This window comes from Cryptomeria japonica, chromosome 4 (genome assembly GCF_030272615.1).
Source record: "Cryptomeria japonica chromosome 4, Sugi_1.0, whole genome shotgun sequence".
NCBI classification, from domain to species: Eukaryota; Viridiplantae; Streptophyta; class Pinopsida; order Cupressales; family Cupressaceae; genus Cryptomeria; species Cryptomeria japonica.
In genome coordinates, this window is record NC_081408.1 from 391,133,292 (window position 1) to 391,154,117 (window position 20,826).

At 37.2% G+C, this 20,826-nt stretch overlaps 1 protein-coding gene across 1 annotated transcript in view; it reads right to left on the reverse strand.

Annotated features, from left to right (window-relative positions):
• Window positions 1–20,826, reverse strand: part of LOC131074659 (signal peptide peptidase-like 2) — a 148,453-nt gene that overhangs the window by 82,321 nt on the left and 45,306 nt on the right. The window contains exon 8 of the mRNA XM_058011323.2: window positions 15,994–16,150. Within this exon, the coding sequence (XP_057867306.2) occupies window positions 15,994–16,150 (157 nt within the window). The remainder of the gene's footprint in view (window positions 1–15,993; window positions 16,151–20,826) is intronic.

The following is a 20,826-nucleotide window of genomic DNA, read 5'->3' on the forward strand; positions in this document are numbered from 1 at the left end:
CTCGCAGTGTTGGCGGCTAAGGCAAACTGGCAAACCTCTGACGTCTTCCCAACTGAAATAGGGAATGTCATGTCTGTCCTATGCTTCTCTCTTTGAATGGCATCAAACTCTAGAAGTTGTCTCACCACTTCCAACAAGATCATTCTGTCGGACGGATACATATGAAGCCTGTAGGGTTCAGATTGAAACCCATGAATCCTAAGGTACGTGAAAGTGGGAAACTGAATATACGACAATCCATATTTCTCTATTAGCTCTGTTGCCTCCTTGGACAATCTTCTGTGGATTCTGCCTTGCAGCATCTGCGTGATGTACATAGTGAATACATCATTCATTCTCTTATAGTCTTCAATTCTATACATGCTCAGTTGGGGGTAGCATTCATGGCTCCTGAATTGTCCTTGCCCATTCCCGACTTCGCCCTTGCATATCAATCCTCTGTATGAAATGAACTGTGCAAGCAGGTATACCAGGTAGGAAGTCATGGCGAATAACTTGAACCGCTCTACATTCCTCGGCTGAAAATCTAGATTATCACTTATAATCTTAGACCAATTTACCAATGTCTCTCTAAGACAATCCTGGATGAAATAGAACATCCATCCATCGAATATTGCACCCTGCGGCATCCCCATCACTCTGTTGAGTAGGAATATTAAGTCATTATACTCCTCTTTGAAGTCTGTGCACATGAGTGTCTTGGGAGCCTTGGAATGATGAAGCCTAGGCTCAATCATCCACTCTTTGTTTATCATATTCTTGCATGCACCCATCTTCGTGTATCTTTCTTCATATTCATCCTTGGTCACATCCTTCATATCTGTTCCGCGTGGAATCACGAACACCTCAGCAATAGCATCCTCAGCAAGGTAGGCAATAACAACGCCCTTAAGAGTTTTGATCATTCGCGTGAGAGGATCATAACATCGTGCACACTCCAGGATAAGCTCACTGCACTGTATGGACTGTGGAAATCCAGCGGCATGAAAAATACCAACCTTCATAATGTTTACGTATGTTGGGGAAGGAATCTGATTTCTGACTCCAAACATCAGCTGTCGCATCTGGTTCGGGTCTAGGAAATGCATGTTTGTATCTGTGATCTCCTTCCATCTGGATGAAATCTTGGGCTCTTAAGAGAATCCAGTCTCTAGTACCTTCAGTAGTTCTTTCCTTTCCTTAAATCCGGACATCGACATCGCACCTGTACGAAGCTTGAAGTTAGAACTTAGGAAAATAAATTAAAATTCCTGACTTTCTAAAGATTTTAAGCTAATTAGAACATAAAGTCAGGAAAATAGTCCACACTCTTGGTAGATCTTGACAATTAGATTCAAAATGTGACAACGTTAGGGCATGTAATCCCTCTATAAAATTCATTAATACCTCCTTATACTTAGAAATTGTGCAAACTAAAGTGCAAAGGAGTATACCGGATCAGCAATGACTAAGGAAAGGCGTGAAAGGTTGTGTTTTCACACAAAGTATGTCTGAGGACACCTTCCGCAGTAAAAAATGGAGGTCAACAAAATCTGAAGACAACCTGAAAATTAAACTTTAAAAACATGTTGTAATCATCTAGATATGCATAAATTGATGATAATTAACCTTCCAAGGCAATCACAAGAAAATTTGAGCATGTATGTAGGGCTCTGTTGTGACGTATTCACACATCGCCCCATTGTAAATGGGGACCCCTACTTTTTGCTTTCTGGGGTTTGTTTTTCTAGGTCTTTTAGGGTTTTGTCTTTTAGCCTTTGCATGTTGAGTGTTGCCAGAGGGATCACTAAGAGAGCAGGCTCTGTTTTAGCTAAAGGTGAGTCAGTGGATGCTCCAGGTTGGGGTCATCTTTGAAAGTCTTCCTTAGGACAAGGTTTTGCTCTTGTTGCTAATTGTGTCTTGTTTGAGTTTGAGGAGGTCAATGAAGCTTGGTGAGTGAATATCATCTTTGAAAATCTCAGTTAGGTCAAATTCGTGAGTGATGAAGTCTGGAATGTCATCCTGATCTTCAAAATGTACTGAAATTTGGCTAAGTCTGGAGTGTCATCTTGATCCTGAAATTTGACTGTCTGGAAAATTGAAGAATCCTCCAAAAACTAGAGTTTGCATTATAACTCCTGGAGGTCCGAAACCACTCTCAAACATCCTGACAATATATATGGAATATAACTTAAAGTATAAGTCACTTATACTTAAATGTTATATTCCATATATGAATCCTGACGGAGAGACCAAAATGTCAAATTTCGCCCCTGACCCTTCCAAAGGGTCCAAAGCGAATTTCAATTTCACTCCTAACCCTTCCAAAGGGTTGTCATGTCCCCTTTCTAGAGTGGACATCAGAGACAGAGGAGTTGGCCTATCATTGGAGTCTCGTAGGCTAGTAGAGGTTGACTGGGACTCATTCAGTGCATATAGTGACTGGATTTTGGCTTTACAAGCAATTTGAGGGCCATTGGGAGCAGTTCCTTGATTTTAGGGAGATTCCCTATTTTTTAGGAGGTTGTGGCAGTTCCCATATTGGAGGTTCCACGGGACCATGTCATGGTTTCAGTTTCAAGAAGTTTGGGTGTGTTTCCTAGTTTCTAGGAGCATCCCTAGATTTTAGGGATGGGACTACCAGTTAGCTCAGCTTTTCCGGCATCGATCACAGATAGGTGACAAAGTTATATTCATGATTGTTTGGTCATTTTGGGCTATTATTGGATATCTGGAGATATTTTAATATATTTAAATATTTCCTAAGTTTGCGATTAAATAAATTAAAATAACGCTATGTATTTAGTTTAAGGCTATGTATTTAGTCATTTCGGAGTAATAAGGGATTTTTGGCTTCATCTGGGTTGATATGCCTAAGTGATATAGCTCGTTGGAAAGGTCTTGAACTTTGCTACATGATTCTCACCTTCCGGAGTCTTTTTGGGTGCCTAAAGCTATTTATTTGCAATTTAGTGTTATTTTCCTATAGTTGACGCCATAATTAGAAAATAACACTCTTTTCATAATGTACCAACTTTACTCCCTTTTAGGGTTTGGCTTGGAAAGGAAAGGAGATATAAGGAGATGAAGACTAAATTGTTCATTATCTTTTTACACAATCAAACTTATTTTTGCGAATTAGCTCTGAGTGGGCGATTCTTCATCTGGGACACAAACCCCAAGATCTGGACTCGCTGGGACGTAGCCCTCAACAGTTATTGGCATTGGATTCTTTAGGCAGAGTGCATTGTTGACAGAGATTGAGTACGCATGGCAGATTGATTCTTCAGCTTGGGCATGATCCTTGCAGCCTTAGGGCCGCCATTTGCAGTAGGTACATCCCACGTGGAATGTAAGGAATGCATGTATTCAGCCTTCGAGGTATTCTTGATTCATGATCACTGTTCACCTTTCAGTTTGGCATCATTGTTGGATGTAAGTTCCTTGGATCTGCATTGGAATTATTATTTGGTTTTACAAATCAGAAATCTGTCTGGTACAGCTTGTAGCAATTCTGAATTTGGTTGTATGTTCTTATTTATTTTCAGTCTCCTTCATGTTTACTGTTCATTATTCATTACTTGTTTGAAAACTATCAAAAAACACAAAAAGAAACAAACCTTCTGCAACTTCTGACTATTCTCTAAAAGCATCAAAGGAATCACAGGAAAATATAGTTTATTAATTTTAAAAACTACAGCAGATCAGCAAGGGGATCCATCAGGGATCTTTCAAGGGTCCAGAGCGAAATTCTCCATAAGACATTCTATTTTGACCCAAACTTAGAACTAACTCATTCCCAAGCATTATTGAGGGCAAAACACTTGTTTGGATGAGGAAATGTGGGAAATAAAGTCAAGATTTGAGCCTAAATGTGAATTTCGCTCCTGAGCCTTCCAAAGGGTCCAGAGCGAAATTCTCCCTAGACACTATTTTCTCCCTTGTTTTGGGCTAACATCCTTGTTCCTTGGACATGGTGGGAGTAGATTGATATGTTCTTGCCTCAGGAAGTGATTGAAAGCATTAAGGAATGAATATTTTGACCTAAGACATGGATTTCGCTCCTGACCCTTCCAAAGGGTCTAGAGCAAAATTCATATTTCCTCTATTTTGCTCTTTAACTTGACCAAGTTTGGAGCTTCTAAGGCATGGTTTAGAAGAATTGGAGGAATGAAGTAGAAAATCAAGCCAAGAATGAGGATTTCACTCCTGACCCTTCCAAAGGGTCCACAGCGAAAATCCCCATAACTCTCATTTTCTTCCTTGTTTTGGCCAAGTGTTGGTTTCTAAGGCATGTAGGAAGGTGAATTGGTATGTTCTTGCCTTGGGAGGTGGTTGGACGCATTGAAAGATGAAGATTTTGCCTAAAAGATGAATTTCGCTCCTGACCCTTCCAAAGGGTCCAGAGCGAAATTCTTTATTAACCTCATTTGCTTCCAGGCTTAGCCTACAAACCTTGTTCCTTGGGCGAAGAGTGATGTATTTTTGCCTTGCAAAGAAGATTGGAATTGAAAAGATGAAGAGTCAAGCCTAGAATGGGAATTTTGCTCTTGACCCTCCAAAGGGTCCAAAGCGAAATTCCCCAAAACCTCTCTTTTCTCTCAAATTTATGCCAAGACAAGTGTGGGTCAAGCTGAAGTACGATTGGAGATGTCCTTAGGCATGTCTTTGAGTTGCTAGGAATCAACAAATTTGGAGGAATTGAGCAAAAACTAAGATTTAGCTCTTGACCCTTCCAAAGGGTCCAGAGCGAAATTCCTAAGATCACTTGTTTTCCCTTCAAAACAAGTCAAACTTTCTTTTTTTTTTTGGCATAGATAGGTGTGGAGTAACATGTCCTTGCCTTTTGAGGTGGTTTGGAGTTGAAAGAATGAAGAAATGTGCTCAAAACTAGAATTTTGCTCCTGGCCCTTCCAAAGGGTCCAGAGCAAAATTCTTCAAACCACCTATTTTCTCCTTGTGTGAAGCCAAAACATTGATTTCTATGGCATGGTTGAAGGTGCAGTGAGGTATTCTTGCCTTGTAAGGTGAATTGAAGTGAAGGAAGTAAAGAAATAAGTCTAAAACTTGAATTTCACTCCTGACCCTTCCAAAGGGTCCAGAGTGAAATTCTCAATTTCACCTAATTTGCTCATGATGAAGGTCAAGGTATGGATTCCTAAGCCTAGGTAGAAAGAAGACTAGTGTATGCTTGCCTTGGGAGGCATTTTGGAGTGGAGAAATGATAGAACTTGAGCCTAATCAGGAATTTTGCTCCTAACCCTTCCAAAGGGTCCAGAGCGAAATCCTTAAAACCTCTATTTTTTCCCCAATTTTGCATCAAACCTAGTGTTGATTGAGATTAGAAACATCTCTAGGTATACATTTGAACAAGTTGTGGTCACAAAATGTGAAGATTTTGTCCTAGAATGCAAATTTCGCTCCTGACCCTTCCAAAGGGTCCAAAGCGAAATTCCCTATAGGTCCTGTCCTTGGTCTAGGTCCAGAGCGAAATCCTTTTTTTGGTCTTTTTGGGGATCAAATAAATGATGCCTTCGGGAGAAAGCGATTCAAAGGTCAAGAGAAGTTCAAGGCAAAGAGATGATGAAATTTGAGCTAAATTGCAAATTTCGCTCCTGACCCTTCCAAAGGGTGAAGGGTCCAAAGCGAAATTCTAATAGGGCCTGTCCCTGGAGAGGATCTTGAGCAAACTTCACTATAATGCCTTCTTGTTGATGATTTAAGGTAAGAAATACTATGCTAAGATGAATATATCATGTGTACTTAATCATCTTTTGGTTTGTTTTGCAGATGGAGAAGATCAGGCCAGGATAAGGGCGACCTATTCCAGTCCCATCATTATCAAGGACACTTCAAAGGCATGGAGGAGGACTCAAGGTGTTTTGAAGCCTTGGAAAACTACATGTGTTCAAGGAGTTGCCAGCTATCTCCAAAACCTTCACTTCGCCACACAAAGGAACCACAAGATGACAAAGAAAGGCTTTGCAAGCACTTCAAAGCAATATGAATTATCAGAGAAGAAGGAAAGACTTGACAGTAAGGAGGCCTCATCAAGCATATGTGAGTCAAGGGGGTATGCTTTTCATCAAAGTACATCAAGGACAAAGGAAGATCAACCAAGGCACAGACGTTAGACAAGGTGGCATCCCAGTCACTGCTCCTCCAGTCGGATTGGTCCACCTCAACATGTCCAGATTCAATGTACCTGACTCATCGGAGACGGCACAAACTTCGAGGCAACTACCCCTGTTTCCTATTGATTCTCAAATATTGAATGTAATTTTCTCATTGGCTAGGGAAGTTTGTTATAACAAACCCTAATTAGGGTTTTCATCCTGTAATCCTAGCCATCGATTCTAAGTCAATCAGAGCCATTTGTTTGTAAAGGGTTCTCTATATAAAGCCCTGGCTCCTCATTTGTAAAGGGTTAATAGTGAATAGTCAGAGAGTAGGAAATAATTAGAGTAGAGTAGAAAGAGAAGGCAAAGATTGTTGCCAAGATATTGTTGCAAAAGACTTGTAAACTTCATTGAAGAAATGGTGAATTCTATGGGTCGATTCAACAATTTGCATGGTCTCTATACTTCTCAAATTTGATTTCCTGTTATCAGGTGAATGGAAGAAATTTGTATGATCAACGGTGAAATTCGTATATCCATACTACTAGCGGTTTATTGATTGCAGACTTGCCTTGCATAGTCAACTGGAATCATTCAGCTTAAGCTTAATTTCAATTATCGCTTCATCATTGATATGCATCAACCTAACGGTGTCCATGCTTGTAGCGGTGATCTAAACATCATAAAGCTTTCCTCAAAAGATCGCACTAATCTTGTGGAGATGATCCTAGGATGTCAAAGCAAGACTTAGTTAGAATTTCATCAAAGGTCATCCATTGCTCCTACATTCTTAAGTTAGAATTAGATCCTTCTCCAACCCTTATCCTTTTCCCTTTTTTAAAATCAAGGACCAGTAAAGACCCACGTTCCAGTGATATCCAAAGCAAATCAGACGCTCAGGTCATCGAATGTAAGTCCCCTTGTGATTCCAGCAAAATCACATCATACCGCAAGAGCTTATCCACACGTAGAGAACCTACAATCAAAACCTTGGAGCTACTCCGATTGATCCTTTTGCGAGATCTTCAACATTCGGAGAAGCTTTATTCAAGAGAGGATAAGGTACCTTTAGGTATTTTATTCTGTGTTTGGTCGTGTACAAAAGACACATCAACAGGCTCTAAATGAAAACTTAGTCTGAAAACAAATCTGAAAATGAAGTTTTCAAAATTACCAGCACCCTTAGGAATGATAAAATACTCAGAAATAAACTCTGAAATGAAGCAAAAATGCTTCCCAAGTGAAATCACAAGGTAGGTAGGTTGGCTGGAAAAATTTGTTTTCTGAGAACAGCACCCCTACAATGGAGTTTCAGGTCTGCAACAATGGAAGACAACTCTGAATAATTGATTAAAAATGTCTCCAATCAGCTCCTTGAATAAAATCTCTTAAGGCACAAAATAGCTGGGAACAAAGTATAAGTCTGAAAATTGATTTTGCAACCAGCTATGGAGGTCGAACAAGCTGCAATAATGGAGGACAAACTCAGATCTGCAACATATCAGCAAGCTGGGAATGATGGCAGCCACCAAGTGTAAAGGAATTCACCCCAAACAAGGGCACAAACACTTGCCAAAATAAAATCAAAATTTCCAGCTATGGCGCCATTTTAAAATTTCTGAAAAATGTCTTCAATCAAGCTCGAATCTGCAACACAATCTGCAATGAAGGTCTGGGACAGCAAGCAATAATGGTGGAGAAAATCGCAGTCATGAAACACCAAAAATCACCAATTTCCACCAAATCGCGATTTTCACCAAAATGGCGAACTTCACCCAAAAAATCGAAATTTTGGAAATGATCTTCAATGGCAGCAATGGAAAGGATTGCCAAGCTGGAAAAAAATGGAGAAAAGAATCCTGAATCCAACACTTCACATCAACACTTCACCAAAATTCGCCAATAAGAGAAAAAATCGCCAAACATGGACACACCAGGCAAACTTAAATAATAAATTATTGTTGGAGACACCTCTCTTATACTTGCTTTTGCTTCTCACTTTCACCACACAAGCAATGTGGAATAAAACACTTACTTATATACTTGTTTGGTAAAACTAACTTGCTTCTAGAAGGGTAAAAAACATTAAATGCTCATTGCAAGTTATTTAATTTTGTTTTTAAAATTTTAAATAATCGTCAATCATCATTTAAAAACAATTAAAATGGGGCTCATTTATAATATTTCCATTTAAGTCAAAATTGAGCCTCTGGGGGAAAATCGATATAGGAATGGATTAAGAAATCCCATTAAAAATCACTTAAAATGCCAAAATTTTACCCACAAAGGAAAATCGATAATTAGTATGGACAAAAATCCATGCTAAAATTCATCAAAATGCACACAAAATAGGCCAGGGGAAAATCGATATGTGCATGGATAGAGAATCCACACAAAAACTCACTTCATTTGCAAAAAACACTCCCTGGTGGAATTTCGACCTCGGTCTGGATGAAAATCCGGACTCAAAACTCATCAAATTACTCTCAGTGGAAAATCGACTTGGGTATGGACTGAGAGTCTGCACAAAAATCCACATTAACTTGTCACAAAATAGCCTAGTGGAAAATCGACCCAGGCATGGAATCATCCTCAACTTCATCCACACTCCCGGTGGAAAAACGAAGGCAGTCAAGACAAAATCCTGACACTTAATCAAATTTCAATGCTTCCAGGGGAAAAACGACCCAAGCATGGATAAACAGTGGTGGAAAATCATAGCTAGTATGGATTTCAAGGGAAACCCATGTGTAGTACGGATTTTGAGTGGGGGAAAAGAATGGGTAGTCCGGAATATGAGGGGAAAAGCACCTCTAGCACGGGATTTGACCTTCTAACCCTTGGAATATGGATTTCCCTTAGGAATTTGACATTTAACCACTCAAAATCGCTTTAAAACTTCAAAACTAGACTGGGCTTGGGCAAATTTTCCAAAAAATCGAGTGAAACACAAATAAATTTGTCGGGATAAAGCGCGAAATCAACTTGAATAATACCTAGGAGCGAGAAAACAACTCCAAAAGGTCTGAAAATACCTTGGCACTTTAAAATCACCGATGTGCGTGTTTAAAAAACACGTTAACGCTCAAGAAGGTCAACACTTAGACAAAAATTAGGATCATTAAAATTCCAGCATTTGCAACTTGATCCTATAACCTCATAAACCCTAGACGGCACTAGGCATGATCAAAACTCCGAGACTCGAGCACAGGAAACACAAAATTGCCCACTAAGCAGCCAAAACCCTAACCTAACAACGCAGAAAGCAGAAAAAGAGGGGGGTCCCCATTAGCAATGGGGCGATGTGTGAAAAGGTAACAACATGTCCCCACTTTGAAATATGATTTAATAAATAATAAATAATAAAATTAAAATGCAAAAGATTAAAAATAAAAATGCTCAATTTGCAATACTCTTTCACACCTACAAATCTACTTTGTATGTCTTTCTCTACAAAAGAGAGTCTTACTTACATAGCTAGGAAAATAACAAATCTAAGCATTCCCTACATCTTTCTTGTTGTTAATTAGTGGATCTCTCTATCATACCTACAAATCTACTTTGTATGTCTTTCTCTACAAAAGAGAGTCTTACTTACATAGCTAGGAAAATAACAAATCTAAGCATTCCCTACATCTTTCTTGTTGTTAATTAGTGGATCTCTCTATCCAATCTGCTGTTCGAATAGCAATCTGAAGGTTTTTCTTTTCTTTCTTTTTTTTCTTTCTTTTTTTTCTTTCTTTTTTTTCTTTCTTTTTTTTCAACCTTAGACAAGATCTGGAACGCACCCTTGATAGACAAGATCTAGAACACACCCCTGATAGATCTCATCTTCTGCAATGAATGAAGTCCATCTAGAGTCTGCTCCTTAACATGCAAAATGCTTTTGTCATGGCAAATCCTATTCTGCCTCTTGCTCCATAATTACAATTAGTTTGGATTTTAGCAAAACCAGAAAACAAAAGCTACCAAATCAAACGTACACTTACATCATGGATCTCCATTACAAAGCTTTCGTAACCATTTTATTTGCTACAACAAGAACCAGTCACTAGAACCAACAATTTGAATCAAAACCTCTGTTGCCTCCTTTTGCTCACGTTTTGGCTTCATAGGCTTCATAGGCTCGGGATTCTGGCATGCTTTGAAACCATATTGGAAATTTGGGCAGAGGCAGAAAAATTTACACAAAATAATAATACGACATTTTCTTCACGGCATAATTCAGTCAATCATATTACATCTTTATAGGAGATCCATCTCCTGTACTATAGGAGTGTTCCTATGACAACTCCCTAATATAGATGAGTTGTTTTAACAGCCCGTAATTCAAACAAATAATCACACAACCAATATCCTAACATACTAGCAAACCTAATAAACGATGTAATATTCCTCAACCTCACACACCATTATTACAATATATGTGAGCACTAACATGAATTCCTAACAGGATTTCACCTACCCATATCAGTAGGGTTTATATCTACAACTTTTGTACTTTTTTCATTTTTCTTTGCTTTGATCTGAAAATTTTGCGACGTGGTTTTATTTCCACTCAAATGGATTTGCTGCAATTTCTCTAGTCTAGGGTTTGCTGCAATTTCATTTCCAGATTGCTGTTGTGTTAAATATGTATTTATCCAATTTATTTTACTCACTCATTTCTATGAGGATAATATTTTTCTCCGTGTATACCCTATTTGTCACAGAAGGAACTGCTGAGAAGTTCTATTTACTCTATGTCACTCTACAATCACTATTTCTTTTTAAAATGTCATGCAAATATATGCATACAAATTTTACCTTCAGATAGAAGACAACAATAAAAGCATACTTCTTTAAAATAGTATAATTAATGGTCCCTCAAGATACATATGACTATATGTTCTCTTCAAAATTTTCAAACTACACATCATTGGGCACCATTCTCTATCATTTAGCTTTATTTTATATCTAGGATTAGCAATCCTTGTTATTTTAGATGTATATAGTCCATTTAGTTGATTTGTAATAGTTCATTGAGTCTGATATCAGCATTCCATGATATATAATTAGTTACTCCTAGATACATTTTTATAGATGATGTGTTCCCCAGAGCACAAAACATCCAACCACAAATTTCAAGCTCCTAAAAGTTGGATATCAATACTCATTGAATACTGATTAAGTTTTAAATCGAAAGGAACATGGATAATGAATCCAGTGCTGCTGAAACACACACTTGTCAGATGTGGCAATCTTTTATAGGAAATATTATGTTTTTCTTTAGTTTTCAATAAAATTGACAAGGTAATATACTTACAAAAGACTTTACCCAAGAACATAATTCACAGAAGCTATCTTGCATTATGTTTATTGATAGCCATCTAACCAAAACCAAACTCACAATAGTAAGCCAGTTCACTAACTATAATGATCTTTCATAGGAAATATTATGTTTTCCTTTAGTTTTCAATATGTTTATTCATATACAATCACGCATGGGTTCTCGACCTAATTCACAAGGAGGAGTTGGCTGGTCCTATAATGACCCAATTTGTGTTGAGACATGGACCAGCTAGGACTCGAACCTAGGACCTTCCATACGCTGCTAGAGTGCTCTACCACTGAGCTACTGGCCCCTCTTGGACCAGTCCATCGTCAGTCCGGGTGTGGCTTATTTCCAACACCAACACCCCCCCTTAAGCCACACCTCTCGTGTGCTTGGGGCTCCTAGCCTGGACCTGGCTCTGATACCATGCTGGTTTTGCCACAAGTATCGAGCCAATCTTTAACCACCGATTTGCTATGTGTATATTTCCACGATCTGTGTGTATATTACGGACTGCTGTATACTATCAACGCCTTGTTTTTTCTGTGTATGTCACGTATCGAAGATGAATGCATAACGCATATATACATTCATCTAATGACTTTACCATAAAGTCATGACTCTTCACGTAGAGTCCCAAAGACTATACAAAACCGATTCATTATATAATCGGAATTATATTTAAATGATGCAAACACAATCAGTTAAGTATAACTGATTAATAACCAGGACATAATAGAAATTAACAACCATAATTAAATATGTTTGAATCGATTCAAATATAATCGATTATAATGCTTTGTCAAATAAACCGATATAGATGAAATACGATGAAGTATGATTATGATAGGAAATCTGAATAGTTTTAATAAGCTTGATTGATTGATCAAATGTGTAAGGCCGATAGGCCATTTACACATTTGATCTACAAAGTCAGTATTTAGGATTCTGATTGAAGCTACATCTTCAACAATTTGCAACCAATTTCATCACATTACAATCCTTGCTTCAGGCAAAGGGAGCTTTGAGGAGCATGCTAGTTAGTGAGGAATGGACTTCCTCAACATATGCAAAGACCAATCCAAGGGTTGATGTGGAAAACTGGATTTTCAATGAGCACGGTTTCTAGGTACCAACTACAAAGATAATACAGCTTAATCTAATTCTATATTATATTTTTCTTTTATTTGATTATTTCTGTTCACATTTATGATAATATTTCACAATAATTACAATTCACAAAGCCTTTAGTGGTAATCCTACAAATTGCTAATGGGGAGAAGCCTACAATGGGCTACATATATGAGGGCATGGATAGGGCCAAGGAGACCATTAGATCAATTTACACAAGAGTTGAGGATAAGTATCACCCCATTTGGAAATTGTCAATAGACGATGGCACCTCCACCTTAAAAAGCCCCTAAACACAACTGCTTATTTCCTCAATCTGGCATTCCAATTCCAGCCTAATTTCAAGGCAAATGAGGAGGTTTTGAATGGGCTCTACACAGTCATAGAGCAGATGTTGCATGATTTTTGGTGCTGGAGCACTAATAGTCAGCAAGATTGAGATCTTTAGACTTGCACGAGGAGATCTATTTGCATGAGAAATATGCAAGGTAACTCAGTTAACATTGCAGTTCGGTAATAATCTATTAAGGGCATAATTTAAGTTTCAAAATTGAAATTTTTCCTCTTTTTTCTCATTTCAAATGCATGGTCAGAAAGATTTGGTGCTAAGGTACCAAATCTTCAGAGGATTGCAGTTTGAATATTCAGCCAACCATGCAATGCTTCGGGTTGTGAGTGCAATTGGAGTATGTTTGAGCACATACAGACCAAAAAGTGCAATAGATTGTCAGTGAAAAACTTGAATAATCTAGTCTATGTTCATTGCAACCTTCACCTTCCCCACATACGAATTTTGGACACTGACTTATCACCCATCATACTAGAGGATTTTGATCCACAATCTAATTGGATCATTAAGGCTAAGGATCCTATTATTCAAGTAATTTTGTAATGTTTCTATAATGGTCATTCACTTAGTTAGTTTAGGATCTTTCCTTTTTGTAGTTAGTTCTTCTTTAGAATGTCTTATTTCATGTTTCTATTCTCGATCGTTTCCATTATGGAAAGATCCTCTTATAATTTCTATTTAAGGAGTCTTTATCTCCTTTGTAAAATACAACATCGAATTATAATTTCATGGTATCAAATTTTAGGTTCTTTTTTGGCGAAAAAAATTCGTGAGTTTTCTGATTTTTTCCAACAAAAAATCATGGAAGGGTTTTGTAGTTTTGCTTGATTTTTTCCACAAAAATCAGGGAGTTTTTATTTCTGTTTACTACTCGTAATGGCCACGAGTAAAGTTTGAACAAGCTGAGGGTTTTGTACGATTTTCTCCTCAAAAATCGTGGATGGTTTTTTTTTATTTTTCTCCTCAAAAAATCATGGAGGGTTTTGCACAACTTTCTCTTCAAAAATCGTGGTTTCTTTGTTCATTTTTTGCACGATTTTTTCACACAAAAATCGTGGGTTCTTTCTCTGCTAGAGGGTTTTCTAATTTTTGGATTTTCCACAAAAAATCATGAAGGGCTGTTTTTTGGGTTTTCTGATTTTTTCCACAAAAAATGATGAAGAATGTTGCTGTTTTCTAGTTTTTCTGATTTTTTTCCAAAAAACTCATGGTGGGTTTTTCTGATTTTTTTTTCCTAAAAATAATGGAGGGTTTGTCGGGTGATGGCTTCGTTACACAACATCATGTTGGAGGCATGCTTTTCGTTTCTTGGTCATATGAAGAAGTTTTGCAGAACCAGGGAGGCACTTAGCAGCAGGTTCATTTTGCAGAGCATTTTAAAGAGTAGAGGGCAGCCTTTTTTGCATTCATGGCCAAATGACTTGTAGAATATGTTAAGTTTTCTGAAGGGTAATTAGTAGAATGACCATTAAGGGAGTGTATTAAAGTAATTTTGTAGTGTTTCTATAATGGTCATTTAGTTAGTTAGTTTAATATCTTTCCTTTCGCAGTTAGTTCTTATTTAGAATATTTTCTTTCATGTTTCTATTCTCAATCGTTTACGTTATGGAAACGATCCTCTTGTAATCTTTATTTAAGGAGCCTTCATCTCCTTTGTAAAAATACAACATCGAATTATCATTTCACCTATCTTTAGTGATGAGGAACTTAATTGGGTTGACCAGGTGGATATAGATGCAAACAGTAGCTGAGGCAAAGGATAAGGATAAAGCATGAGCAGACACCTTGGATGCTGGTGTGGGTATCACTGAGATGCAACCGAATATCATGATTACATCATCATCCAGGACCTATCTTAGACACCCACACAAGAGGTTTGAGTGATGCAGGCTCCTCTAAGCCATAGACATCTAGCTTTTGCTTTGATATTTGTTTGGAACTTTTGATGCCATGGATTTCATACTCCGTGAGTTTTGTATATATTTGACATATTTAAATATCCAAATGTGCTATTTATTTAAGCAAAAATTTGTGTAAACACTTATGTGATTGATGTATACCTTTTATGTGATCAAAGTAGCTTCTATTTAATTAGATTATTGTGCCTTTGAGATTTATTTATTAAAGGATGCATGAAACAAGTTTTAAATCCTTAAAAATCTCTGAAATTATTGGGTATTTCAAATTTTTGAGATTTGCTTAGTCTGGGCACCAAGTCCAAGCCCAAGTCCAAGTCAAAAAACAGCTTGTTGAGTATAAGGCAAGTCTGAGTCTTGTAACACTAATCTAAAGAATAAATGGATTGTAAATGAAGATGTCTTTCTTCATCTTGAGGATTTCAATATCCTAATGGCGGCCGAAATTGAAAATAATTTGGATCAACTTATTAGGAGAGACTCTAATTCAAGAGCTTCATCATTAGGACCTGCAGCCCTCTAATGTACTTCTCTTTTTAAGAGCAGGAGTCATTAGCTATGTCTATTTTCTTGGGACTTGGTATTTAGTTTATAGGTTAACTTTGTACAACTAGATTGTAATTCAAATTTTGAAAACAGTCAACATCTAGTTATTATTTATGCACTATGAACATAAACACAAAGATTCCAATTCATGGGCTAAACTCTCAATTTTATTTGCTCTCTATATCTCTATACTATTGAAATGCTTTCAAATTCCAAAAGGAAACAAGGTTTTGTCCCTTTTCCTACTATTTTTTAATCCACTTGTTTCCATTTAAGTCCCAACTTTTAAAAAAATCTTATATTTGGTTTGACAATATTTTCCCTAGAAGATGTTTGCTGCTATGGTTGATGGTACCAAAGTTGTCATGTTAGTTATCCTTCATTATGTTCGGAGAGGACCCCATTATGACTATAAGTTGCAATCTTTACTCTTTCAAGAACATCCATTAATTTATGATTTGATAGATGCATGCTTCTCTGCAAACAAATAAATGGTTGACACAAAACTGATTGACAAATATTCAATTACAAAGCAATACATTGAGAAGATATTAAAGAGAATTATGAGGAAGCAGTTTCAAATCATTGCAATTTCTGAATTATGCAGACTCTAAAGATTTTAAAACAGCATTTAACTACCAGTATATCTTGACCAATCCAAGCAAACGAGATGCGGCGATATACAGCCCAAACAACAGCAAATGTTATGCAGAATGGCAACACAGCCAAAGTAAGGGCCGATACTGCTCCAAAAAAGGGTATGCATATATATAGTCTTCCAACACGGGTGAACCACCTGTAGAGACAAAAAAAATTCTCAGAAGGTAGAATAGATAAACAACTACAATTAAATTAAACTTATGTTTTAGAAAATAGTGTTAGTGAATGGTTACTATAAAATTTAAACTTCTATTCTTGAAAACAATGTTAGTGATGCAAATACTTTGATACTATTACTGAATTTTAAACAGCAATATCATGCAGTTTCCAGACAGGCCATTTTCTATACAAAAGAAAACACTACTCAAGCTTATGAGAGGGTTCTAATTTCTAATGCATAATAGCATAACACCCACCTCTAAGGATATTCGAATGTGGTTATTGTTGTGACGTTTTCACACATCGCCCCATTGCAAATCAGGACCCCCACTTTTTAGCTTATTAGGGTAGTTGTTTTGCTTTCGTTGTCTTAGTTTAGCCATAGTTTCCTATTTTTAGCCTTTGCTGGTGAGGGAGAAATGTGGTCAATAGGATCAAAATGTTTAAGGGATGTTAAAATTGTTAAAATGATCCTAAGTGTCAAGTTGCCTTAGAGTTTTGATTTATTCTTGTTAAGTGTTGAGTTTCAATTTTGCCTTGAATGTGAGCAAAAATGATAAAAATGTTGCAAATTGGTGTGGTTTTTGTGCGCAAGTCTCAAAAGTCCCTATAGGAGTCGTTTTTCCACTCTTAGGAGGTAAAATAAGTCAAAATGCACAAAGTCCCAACGGACTTCTATTTTCCACCCTTCAAACTTTGATAAAATGTTAAAAGACCCGATTAAAATAGAATTTCCACTGCACAAAATGATAAGATTTAATAAGTTTGGACTTTTAGAGTATGAAAATCAACTTAGTCCCAATGGAAAACGTTTTTCCACCAAGCAATTAAGGCATAAAGTGAAAATTCCCAATGGGAGGCATTTTTCCACTCAATTTTAGAAGCAAAAATGGAGTTTTGTTCTAATGGAGAATGATTTTCCACTCCATTTTGAGCAAAAAGAGTTGTTTTAATGATGAAAATGGTCTCAGTCCCAATGAGGTGCATTTTTTCCCTCATGGACTGAATTTACAAGTGATTTAGGAGAACATCCCGATGAATCAGGAATTTCCACTCAAAGCAAAAGAGTGTCTCAATGACCCATGTTTTTCCACCAGGCTGGTATTTTATCACATTTATCCCACATTCATTGTGGAGTGGAACAAAGTGGGATGAAAGTGAATAAGGTTGCAAGTGGGTGAATGAGCAAAGGTAATACAAATCCATTAGTCCCGATGACTAGAGGATTTCCACTCAAGAGGAAATATGCAAGGAAAAGGATTTTATTGTGAAAAATATAGTCCCAATGGCTATCGATTTTCCCCTTTGCAAGGTTGAATGAGATTTTTACTGCAAAATGTATATGATTTGAATGGAAAATCAGTTCCTATGAAGTGCGATTTTCCACCATTCCATTTGGTGGACGAAATAAAGGGGAAATCAAGCTAAGTTTAATTGTCCCAATGAGGTGTGATTTTCCACTTGGCTGTTTAATGTGTTTAATTTTACCCCACATTCATTGCGTGGTGAAGGTTAAAGGTGAAAAGTTGAATAAAGAACCCAGGCCAGTGACTATTATTATATCATTAAGTGGCTGATTGAGCTCCAAGTTAGCTGGAAGAAGGAAGGTTGAAGATCGCTATAGCTGGGAGAGTGCGATTTGGTGCCTGAGGCATTGAGTGTGCCATCATTGGGGGTGTTTACCGCAGCATAGAGGGCACCATTGTTGGCTGAAGATGCCATTATCAGACCTGAGACACCATTACCGGCTGCTTATTCAGACTGAAATGTAATTCTCAGCCATTGTTTATGCCCAAAACATGATGATTTCCAGCTAGGCAAGGGCAGATCACTTCAAACAAATGAATTGTGCCATAAACCAAGATTACTTCCAGCCATTGAAGTGCAAGTTATAAGGGTGTTCTCATACATTTACACTCAGAAATCAGAACTGAGAAGACACATTTGATTGCAATTTCCTCCATTTTCTGAGTTTGGGAAGGTGTACTCAGACTTAGATAACAAAATCAGACCCATTCTAAGTTTGATATTTGGGTTTTTCAAGGGCGAAATGTCCATCTTTTCATCAAAGATCTCCATTATTTTCAGAATTTATGTTATGCAATGTTGAATTTCTGATTTAGAAAGCTCCTAAGTTTGAAAATCAATTGAATTCAGAGCCTAAGTTAATTCTGGAAAATTACCTATCGCAAATTGGGACAAATGTTGGGAACAAATAGTCCCTATGAGGTTCTATTTTCCACTCAAGGATCAATGAGGAGTTGCATCAAGGATAAGGACTAAATAGTCCCTATGGAGGACAATTCTCCACATGGGGACTAAATTTGCAAAGAGATTGAAAGGGAATGTGCAGGATGCTTTGTCCCTATAGGCATCGAATTTCCACCGAGTGAAGAAATGGACAAAGATAATGCAGATGTTTCAAGGACTGAATTAGTCCCCACAAGGATTGATTTCCCACCAAGGTTGAAACAAAGTTTATCCCATAGGTGTTTGACTCAATATTTGTTTGTTTTGCCGGTTTGCTACAAGAAAGGGAAGCATGATGATCGTTGCTTGGAAATTATGTACACCTGGGAAGGCATGCAAAATTATGGTTTCAGCCACAACGTGTGAGTTAAAAACTCTCCTAATTTTAAGGGAAGGCTCCCCCTTTCCTACCATTAAAAATTAACTATAACTTAAAAACACTAATCTAACTTGGGTGAGATAACATCCTTTCTCTTTTTTCAGAAAAGATGATATTCTTTTCTCTTTTCAGAAAAGAAGTTGCAATTAGAGTAACAAATACAAAGATGTGTATATAAAAGGAAGTGAAGTTTTCGTGAAAGCCCAAAGTCTTCCATCACTTCCCCAGGACCGGAATATAGAAGCAAAGCTCAAAGTCTTCAGTCTTCACTTTTCTACTATCATATCTACCTTCCTAAATGATTGATATGATAACAACATACAACATACAACAACTCAAAGTCTATTGATATGATGCACTCCAAACTACTATAAATAGGTAACAATTACAAGCACAAAGTCTTGTAACCCCTCTCCATTATGAACACTTACCTATGCTAATTTAATCCTCAATATTTGCAACACAAAGTCTACAAGAAATTAGACTAAAGTTTTTTCCAACAATATTGCTAGAATCTCAAGTGTATGCAGAAAGATATATCAGTGTGACATAAGAACACAATGGATATATGAACAAAGCCTCAACACAGAGTCCAATACTCAAATGTCTTCTTTATATTGCTTGAGAGTCCAATCTACATTTATAAAACATAGTCTTTATCGCTGTAAATTTTCTACAGAATTTTCTTGCTTGCTCAAAAGATGAAAATTGCATAGAGCACCCTCCAATATATATAGGAGAGGGGCTAAGAGCAAAAAGTGGGAGAAGTCCAGCTAACTAAGACTTATTCCACAACTAACTAGAACTAACTATGAGTTATTCCAAATTACAGTCCTATTGTCTTTCAACTTGTAATTTGTTTACGTGTAATTACAAGTTACAAGAATACAAGTAATGTGACTATTTGTAATTACAAGTTTTGATATTACATGTAATTTGTCAAAGGAAAATTACAAATGCATAATTGAAACTAATCTAAGTGTCTGAGACACGACTCTATTTACATCATCCTCTGTCCAAGAGGTTTCATGCTGCTACAAGATGCTGGCACTAGAAGTATTCGAGATCAATGATTATTTGTCCAGGAACATCAACTTGCATCATTGATAGTTCTTATGTCCTTTGCCAATGAACTCTAACCTCATCTTCTTGCTTGGGGTAATACTGATTCTTTAGGAGAAGTTCTCTCTATGCATATGATATTGCACTCTTTTCATTTAATGTCATCAACATATGACAACACTAGCTTTTGCTTACTGTCCTTACATGCATTGAAACCCCTTGCAATCGGGTCTCTAGGACCCGACTGCAACCATTGATCTTGCAAAAGAAAGACGTGGAGGATCATAGTGAACTTGGAATGCGGAAATGGCAGAACGCAAGTTGGGGAAAAACATTGACACTTACACTTGCAATCAGGTCTTGAAGACCCGAATGTAAGTAAGCATTCTTGCACAAAAGGCACCAACTTGCAATCAGGGTTTTGAAACCCGATTGCAAGTGCAAGCACATAAAACATTCATGCAATACTGGCTTACAATCCTCTTCTCACAACCTTATCACTTCATCTCCTTCTACATCAAGTATCCTTTCCACCCAAACTCATCAAACCAATCCTCCTCCAAACCCCATTGTTTCACCTCCTCCTCTACTGAATAGTGTCCCCCAAAAATTATCAATCACCCCTCACCACCTCCTCGCTCTTCTTCCATACCTTTGCCACCTTCATTTCCTCCCCCATAAAAGTACCCACAGGTCAGCTTTAACAACCAGGAGGAATTCAGCAATCACTGGCTAAAATAGTTGCAGGATGGGTGGAAACTGCAGTATGAAATAAGAGGATGATTGTGACTTTTGCTCCTCTAAATATGAGTGAAATCAAAGAAGCATAAATTGCCAAAAAATCGTAAAAATCATGATTTTTGGGAAATCGGCAGTGAAAACAATTTTTAACCATTAAAAACAGTGATTTTTCAGTTGCGTTGACCAGCCAAAAAATCATTTAAAAACTCAATATTTTTGCA